Source organism: Myotis brandtii, unplaced genomic scaffold (genome assembly GCF_000412655.1).
Source record: "Myotis brandtii unplaced genomic scaffold, ASM41265v1 scaffold145, whole genome shotgun sequence".
Lineage (NCBI taxonomy): Eukaryota > Metazoa > Chordata > Mammalia > Chiroptera > Vespertilionidae > Myotis > Myotis brandtii.
Genome location: NW_005355204.1, coordinates 761,237 through 770,229, shown reverse-complemented (window position 1 = coordinate 770,229; position 8,993 = coordinate 761,237). Strand labels below are relative to the sequence as shown.

At 49.4% G+C, this 8,993-nt stretch overlaps 1 protein-coding gene across 8 annotated transcripts in view; it reads right to left on the bottom strand.

The window, feature by feature from the left end:
• Positions 1-8,993, bottom strand: part of DNAJB6 (DnaJ (Hsp40) homolog, subfamily B, member 6) — a 46,672-nt gene that overhangs the window by 17,271 nt on the left and 20,408 nt on the right. For 6 of the 8 annotated variants that reach the window (XM_014535550.1, XM_014535549.1, XM_014535553.1 and 3 more), the window contains exon 7: positions 8,593-8,663. In XM_014535550.1, coding sequence (XP_014391036.1) covers positions 8,593-8,663 — 71 coding nt within the window. Of the gene's footprint in view, positions 1-7,915; positions 8,664-8,993 lie in introns of those variants that run through there. The other 2 variants (XM_014535557.1, XM_005861184.2) reach the window with 1 other exon arrangement.

The window sequence follows — 8,993 nt, the reverse complement described above, 5'->3', positions numbered from 1 at the left end:
ATCCCCCAGGAGGATATAAGCCAGGTCTGTGGCTACACTGCGCCCCCCGCCACTGAGGGCTCTCAGGGAGCGCGAGCCCATGCATGCTGGGGGTCAGCTCACAGGGACAGAAGGGGACCCCCGAGCCAGTGCACATGGGGGAGGGGGGGTGTCGGCTCACAGGGACGGAAGGGGGCCCCTGAGCCAGTGCACGCTGGGGGTCAGCTCACAGGGACGGGGGCGCGGGCCTCTCCCAACAGCTCCTTCCCCTTTAAATTCCCTCACCAAAAACATGAAAGGAAAGCCAGCCTTACTAAGCCTTATGAGCAACTTCACAACCTCACAGCGCTCCCCTCCCAGGCTTGCCTAGGATTGACAGGCATGGTGGGGAGGCACTAGAGGAGTGGCACACCGCTGTCCAATGATTACTAACCATCGCTGGCTTCCTGCAGACCCTGGCAACCGGGAGGGTGCTGCAGAAGGAAAATTGAGCTGTAAAAAGGTGAGAGAGCCTCTGGCACAGGGGCACGGGAGGGTTCACTAGTCTGCATTTTGAGACAAAGGACTGGACCCCAAGCCCCTCCGGAGTGGCCTGGGGAATGCCGACCAGGCTGCCCAGCGGGGTTTTAGCACCACTGAAAATTAACACCTTGTCATCTGACTTCAAGTCCAGGAAGAAGACATAGGGACAAGGCGCCTGCAGCACTGTCCTCTGCATGCAGCGGTCTTCCTTACCCTGTATGACCAGCCGGTTAGTAGGAGAGAGCTGCTGCTCCCCAGACTGGAGCAGTATTGGAATAAAGGCTCATGTAGAACTCAGCCTTATCTCTGCTGAATTGGGCTTTTGTGTCATTTCAAAAGTACTGCATATTTCTTCCACCAGCACAGGGACTTGGCCTGGCAGTGTGGCCCGGCATTTAGAGCATGCCCTACACCAAAGGGTCATGGGTTCAATTCCTGGAAAAGGGCACATACCTGGGTTGCGGGTTCAATCCTGGCCCCAGTCAGGGCGCATTCGAGAGGCAACCAATAGATGTTCTCTCTTACATCTCCCTCCCTCCCTCCCTCTCTACCAAAAAAATTAAAGGGAAAAATATCTTTGAGTGAGGACTAACAACAAAAAAGCACAAGGACTTTAAAAACTATGTTATAAATGCACCATATTTCAATGTTCTTGCAAAAAACTGCCCTCTCCCTGCAGGCCCCACCCCAGGGGAGAGGCTGGGCAGGAACTTCTGAAACTGCACTCCCAGCCCCAGCTCTTCAGCTGACAATGACCTGCCAAGAAATCATGACTCCGTGCACACGGTGCCTCTCGTAATACCCTGATCGCTGCCACACCTGCCACCACACTGTCCGCAAGCCAACCAGCTTGGGCTCCTATTACAGCCTTTTCCAAACTGTCCACACTGTCCCAGATTACTAAACCTATGAAAACTTATCGTTAATTTAAGTTTGAGGTTAGCAATCTGTACTACGTCAAGGCAACACATTAGAAAAATAAGCCACGTCTAATTCTACATCCCAAACAGAACGTGCTCTCTTGGTGTCAATTCTGAGCCTTTTCCTGTGCAGAACCAACAATCAAAACCTGTGACATTGCCGTTGGTTACGACTGTCCCAGCATCCTTTTCATCAGGAAAACTAAATATACCAGGAAACATCCTGCCCCGTAGCACCAAGCTAAATTTAAAAATAAACACGCGGTCTGCCGTGGCCAGGCCAGAGCACTGAAGTCACCGAGAAAACACGAAAGGAATGTTCCAGCAGCTGCCACACATGCTCAGCCACTGCACACAGCTCATTCTTCCCCCAAATGGATCTCAGCGCAGTGTGGAGCCCAGCTAATAACATGCAAGTGAAAACAAACTTCCAAAAATAAAAAGTCACTTTTCCCAAATATGCACAATCCTTGGTTGTGGATGGTTCTCTGTACTTTGGGGGAAGGAGGGTCTGATCCTGAGTATCACCCACACTGAGGTTACTCAGGGTCCAAAAACGCGTCTCGGGCCCATCAGATGTGTTCACATACCAAGGGACGGCAGAGCGCCGCACCGGGGGTCCCGGGAGGGACGCCTTCTCATGGGCCTGTGTCCACGTGCACACAGAACCCAGTGGCACTGACTGCGGGCTCTGCACAGACTGGCGGCCAGAGGACACAGAGGAAATGAAGCCGGGGCAGGTGGTCAGCATGCGCTGCCAGGGACACAGCACAGAACGAGATGTGACTTGGACACAGTGATATGAAGACGTAGGCATGAGACCAATTCTGACATGTCTCACAAGCCAGGGGAGACGAGCCATTTTAACAGGAGGGCAACCAGACGGTGGACTCGACGTGGTGATGATGACGGAGAAGTCAAAGCAGAGTGGTTAAAAGTGAAGGCAGATGCCACAGCCACCACGACTATCATCAAAAGCTACTGACAAAGGGATGGAAGGACCAGTGCTCGAAACAACTGGAGAATGATCACATGAAAGTTACAGGAAGGGAGACCAAGTCCAAGTGGTGCCAGGCCCTGGAAATGGGTGGTGGTGCTAGGGGCAGATCAGGAGGGACATGGAAGATGTAGGCGAAGAACACAGATGAGCCCTGGCCAGGTTGGCTCAGTAGGTAGAGCTCTGGCCCATGGACTGAAGGGTCCCAGGTTCAATTTCTATCAAGGGCACATATCTCGGTTGCAGGCTCAATTCCTGGCCCTCCCTGGTTGGGCCGTGTGTGGGAGGCAACTAATTGATGTCTCTCACATCAATGTGTGTGTGTGTGTGTGTGTCTCTCTCCCCCCCCCCTTCCACTCTCTCTAAAAAAGTCAATGGAAAAATATCCTCGGATGGGGATTAATGACGACAAAAGCAGAAGCTGAAATCCTCCTGCCCAGGCCCCTCTGCACCTGCAGCAAAGCAGTAAAACCCATGCCAGGGCCACAAGGAGGCAGGCCACAGGCTTCCCCACCAGTGCCGTGGCTTAAGTCAAGTGTCACTTTTGTTAAGCACCCAGGACAAAACGCTTAAGCCCCGTCGTGGGCATTTGCACACAGGCCTGTGTGACCCCTTGTCCACATCTGAGCAGAGGACAGCCATGTATGTCATGGGCACGCACACAGCCAACGCTTATTGGCGGGAAGGCAGGCAGATACTGGTTGTGAGAGGGGCCCAGCATGACAACTTCCTCCAGCACAGAAAGGTACTCCTCAGGGCGTTCTAGAAACAGGCCTGGGTGGGGACATCCATCAACAGCCTCCTGAGATGAGGAGCGGGCAGGCTCTGACGGGGCTGGGTCCCAGTTCCGTGCCTGCTGCCTCGTCCAAAAATCTGGTGTTACGTCTCCACCTGAGGGCCGTTGTGCTAACCAAGGTATCAGTGCCGAGAGCACAGGCCACCAGCCAGCATCTCATCTCCACATGCTGGGGGCAGGGATGGTTTGTTTGAGGGGAGCACAGAGGCACGCCAGCCTCCACTTTCTCCATCTGCCTGCAGAGCCTGGCACTGGACTTGTCTCAGGCCCCTCAGCTTCAGGCCTTGCTCTGTCCCACCCACACCCCACCCCCACCTTCACCCCCCAGCAAACCCAGAGGCAGCAGTAAAGCCCTGAGACCATGCTGGGGCTCAATCTCACACCCTCTTCCCACAGGGACCTTCCTGTGGCCTCGGGGCCACTCATCCCTACTTAGGAAAACTTGGGGCGTCAGGACAGAATCAGGATTCCTTTAGAGCAGCGGTTCTCAACCTTCCTAATGCCGGGACCCTTTAATACAGTTCCTCATGTTGTGATGACCCCCAATTTCATTGTTACAAATTGAACATAATTAAAGCATAGTGATTAATCACAAAAACAATATGTAATTATATACGTGTTTTCCGATGGTCTTAGGTGACCCCTGTAAAAGGGTTGTTCGACCCCCAAAGGGGTCACGACCCACAGGTTGAGAACCACTGCTTTAGAGGAAGGGGTGGGAGGATTGTTGCAGACCAAGGGAAGAAAAATTCCAGTTCCTGCTGAGCCCCCGAGCTGAAGTACAATTCACATCCAAGCAGCCCTGCAACCACAGGACACCCGCTGGTCCAGGCTGCCAGCTGCTTCCCTGGGGGGTGTCCCAGCCGTCCACAGCGAAGGGACTGGGACTGTGCCTGAAGCACCATGTCATCAGGATGGCCTGAGGCTGTCGCATAACTGAAATACATCTTGAAAGAACAGGGTCACAGACCCCTAACATCTGGCTGAGACACACAGCTGAATCCGCATGAAATTTTCATGACAAATGTTTCTTCTAAAGTTCTTCAGGCTTCTTTGAAATATGAGCCTATTATACATATTTTTTAAAAACCTCTAGGCTAGACACGTGCCAAGTAACTCTTGTAGCTGTTTCAATGAAAGTGACCCAGCAGAGGGGAAACCCTAGTGTGTGCTGGTGGGAATGAGGCTGGCGCAGCCACTGTGGAAAACACTGTGGCTTCCTCACAAAGTTAAAAATGGAACTGCCATTGACCCAGAGATCCCACTTCTGGAAATATATCCTAAGAAACCCGAAGCACCAGTCAGAAAGAATGTACACACCCCTATACTCATAGCAGCACAATTTACAATAGCTAAGATGTGGAAACAGCCCAAGTGCCCATCAGTAGGCGAGTGGATAAAAAAGCTGTGGAACATTTACCCCATGGAACACTCTGCAGCTGTAAAAAGAAGAATCTCTTACCCTGTGAGACAGCATGGAGGGACCTGGAGAGTATCATGCTAAGTGAAATAAGTCAGTCAGAGAAAGACAAGTATCACATGATCGCACTCATATGTGGAATCTATTGAACAAAAGAAACTAATGAACAAAAAAAGAACTTATATACATATATGCATAACCAAAGGACATAGACAACAGTGTGGTGAAGGCATAGGATGGGGCAGGGGGAAGAAGGGGGACTATTTTGGGGGCGGGAGGGAATTGGGGAACATCTGTAATACTGTCAAAAATAAAAATTTTTTTAAAAGTGACCCACCAGGAACAGACTGTCCTCATTGTCACCCTAGTCGTCACACATGGTCACTACTGGACACTGGGGAGCCCAACATTGTGTTCATAACCAGAGTGACCACTACTCACCTAATAACATTCCTATGAAATCCTCTTCAAAATTACAAGTCCAATAAGAACATCATGAATGTCCACTACAGGTTTTACACTTGGCATTGCTGCATGCCACACAATAGGCTGAGGGCTTCCTTTAAGTACCAAGACGACCCAGGACACCACCCCCAGAGTGCTGCTCATAAAACTCCACCGTGTAACTAGTGGGAACACACAGCTCACTCACACCTGTGCTGGTAATGTCACACCTGCAGGTGAACAAGGTACACATCTTCCTTTGACATGTTAAGGGTTAGGGTATTCTTACCCTAGCTTTAAAAATCAGTCCTTAACAAATTATTCACTAAGAGAGAACCTGATAAGCTGCCTCCAAAAGAAAATAAAAATCCAAAGACAGGCCAATTACTAAGACATCACTCACAGGTCAGGGGGGCAAGGGCAAAATAACTACCCAAATGGTAGGACAGACAGTAGACGCCATGCCTCCCGCGAAAGCTCTAGCGGGTTAGTATTCCCAGAGCAGCAGCAACGTCTAACCAAGGCAGAAGCAAGCTCACAAAACTGACAATGCAAAACTTACGGCTCCTGAGCCCTTCATTCCAAACAACACATTTCCATGGGCCCGGTTTGAAATGAAAATAAAAAATACAACTGACTTAGAAATCAACAAAATGAAGATTGTTTTGTAAGTCAAACTCAAAAGCAATTTTTAAAACTCCCATTTGTGAGCAAAAGGCTGCAGATAACCTGCAGAAGCACAACTAACAAAGAGAAGGAAGAAAGGGGGTTAAAATTAGATACTGGTTAATAAAGAGGCTTGAAAAATGCAAAGATACTGCTTGGAAAGGGACCACAGAAAACACAAGACGAGCACCTGAAACCCTCCACAGAGGACAAGCGTAAAGCCGCCAGAAATCCAACCAGACAGAACCTCTCGGGTCCCCAGCAGGATGCCATGTCAGGTTGAAACAGAACTTACTAAGCTGATGACAGAGAAAACCTGCACAAACCAGTCCTAACAGGCCATTTTTAAAGACATCAGTAAGGAGACCAGGTGCCGAGGGAGGCCAGGAGACTTGGGACAGGACAGCTCGAGGCTTCCGAGGCATGAGTACGGCCCGGCCCGGCCCGGCCCTCCTGACAAAAGGAGGTCCCGAGTGAACTCCAGCGAGAAGCCAGCAGGGCATGGGAGGTTCCTTTTCCAAAAAGGAAGCCAAGAGCATGCCCCCAATGGCAACCACTGCCATCAGCCTCCTGGGGAGCAAGGGAGAAGGTGCCTAGCACCGGTACTACTGACTAGGTAAAAACACGGGGACGTGGGGACAGTGTGCCCTTCCCAGCTATAAAAACTTCTCCCCCTGGTGACATCAACGCGTAGACTGTTTCCAGCCAGAGCTGCATTCAACACTGCCCCAAGGACCCAGCATGTTCCCAAACGGGAAACCAACCATCACAGAGCAGACAGGACTTCTTCACGTCTCCCTAAGTCCCTCAGGACTGTGCAGCTGCTCCATCAAATGGCTCATCCCTGCCCTGCCCCCCCGCCCCCCGCCCCGGAAACATAAAACCCTGAGGTTCAAGCGTTTCCTCGGTTTTCTCACGTGACAGAGAAACTGTCTATCCTACCAGCATCAGTGAAAAGCAGGCCTTCTGTGATGCATTTTAGTGATACCAGGCATTGCAACCCTTTCCCGAGTGGGACGAGCACACCTCCCGTGTCCAAAGGTGCTCAGGCTGAGAGCACGCACACAAGCATCTTCACTGTTCCTTGAGCTCAGCTGCCTTTGAATGCTCACATTAAACTTGTGATGCTTTACTTCTAGTTTCTATGATATTCTAAAATACTTTCCCTGGTCTTCCATAACAATCCTCACATTCTTACCGAGTGAATGGAACCAGAGCAACTTCCATGGGCTTTCCCATGAAGCCTAAGGGGAAAACCCTTACCAACTCCTATTCTAACAGCTTTCTTCCTGCGTATTTCCAAAACAAAGCTGAGTGGGGTGGTTTCCATCCGATCCAAGACTTACTTAACATCCCTCTGGCTGGGACCCTCATGCAGGAAATGGGACTCTGTGGTCCATCTCCAGCAGAGTCACCTTTTAACCAAAACGGTTGCTGAATTTCCTCAGGACAAACAGAATGTAGGGAGGGAAGAGGACATAAGAACAAAGAACTGTGGCCGTGAGCCAGTTTCATGGTGGAAAACCCCCACCCCCAGGCACCCACCTCAACTAGACTGGGGGAGGTGGAGGCACCTAGAAAGGCCTCAGCCCTTTTTTATTTAAATGGCCCAATGGGAGACAGCAAGAACTAGGCGACGTATGACAATCTGTTAAGCAGAGCCTCAGCCAATGAGAACCGAGGAGGGACACTTGCACCCTGGGGAGAAATGGGCTGTGATCGCTGCCCCAGGTGAGCCTGCACAACCAGGCGGACACACGCCACCGAGAACCTATTCCAGGCCTTGTTGTCGCCATACCTCTGTCTCGAGTCCATTACTTAAATGCAGACAGGTGAGCATTTCTCACACTAGGTTGGTGATCGGGACAGATTTTACAGACTGAAAAACAAAAGCAGCACCTTTTGGCCACATCTGCATCACTCCATGTCGTTACCGTGCAGTCTTGATGGAGCTGGCGTCAGACATAACCTCGTAGGCGTGTCACCATATTAAAATGTTCAGTAAGTTGCTAGTCATTATTTAACATACACAGGAAATCTGCACACACTGTCCAAATAGCCTGAAGAAAACGAGCACAGGTTTGGTGAAGGTGGCACCCACCTCAGTGCACAGGACGGACAGTCAGGAAGCGACAGAGGCCCAGGCACAGAATCACACAGACACAGGAGGCTGCAGCCCCACTGGGAAAGAATGCACCAAACACATCGCATTTATTTTCTTTTTTTTTAAAGCAAATAACAAAGACCCATTTTACCAGCTTTACTTTTTAAACCTAAGCTTAACATTACACATTTAAACAATTGTCAAAACTTACTAAGTTGCCAGCATTCATGCACAACTAGAAAACATCCTCAATTTATACTAAACCAGAAATGTATTACCATTGATGCATTAGTACCTTTCACTACTCAACACTGAAAGACTGAAACTACTCTGGGAGGCGCGTCCTGGCAATGTTAGCTTCACAGCAGGCCGCCACTGCTTGGCTCATGTTTAAACACAATGGAAAGCAGGTCCGTGCTGGTGTTAGTGTATGAAGTCACGGCCACCCTGGATCACGTTTAATAAAAAGCAAAGTGCATACAGAGATTTACAACAATTGTAAAGACCAAAAAGAAAAGGTCCTATCATGTGGTCCCAACAATAAATCAACAGTCTGACAAACAGGCTCCGATGAGCGTGTATAAATACTTTAGATTAGGGACAGTTATACTGAAAGTCGAGTTCGTCTGAAATCTTCAAAAAAATGTTCCTGTTAATCCTCACATGGTGCTTGTTACAGTTAACATCTCTGTTACATGCGTGCGTTGAATTACTTGTTATCCAAGCGTAGCAGCTGCTCCTTACCATTTATCGTCAAGGACTTTAACTGGCCGTCTTCTTCAACTTCTACTCTTTCTTGACCGTTCTCGACAATTCTGGAGGATAAAATGCATTTTTAAACTTTATTTCTTGCAGTAAATGTATGTGTTTGTATAGATGCATTTGGAAACCAGGACTGCCACAGACGAACATGAAACCACAGAACCTGGGGCTGAGAACCAGCTGAAGCCACCCAGGGCCATCTTTCTGAAAACAGATCGATTCTGACAGACAACACTATACCGCTGACCATGACCTACATGTGGACACCAAGAATCAAATGGTCACGGTTTCAGGGAGCATCTGAGATCTTGCTCCCAGGTATATGTTGTCAGATTGGCTAAAAAAAAAAAAAAAAAAAAAAACTAAAAAAAATAAAATAATAA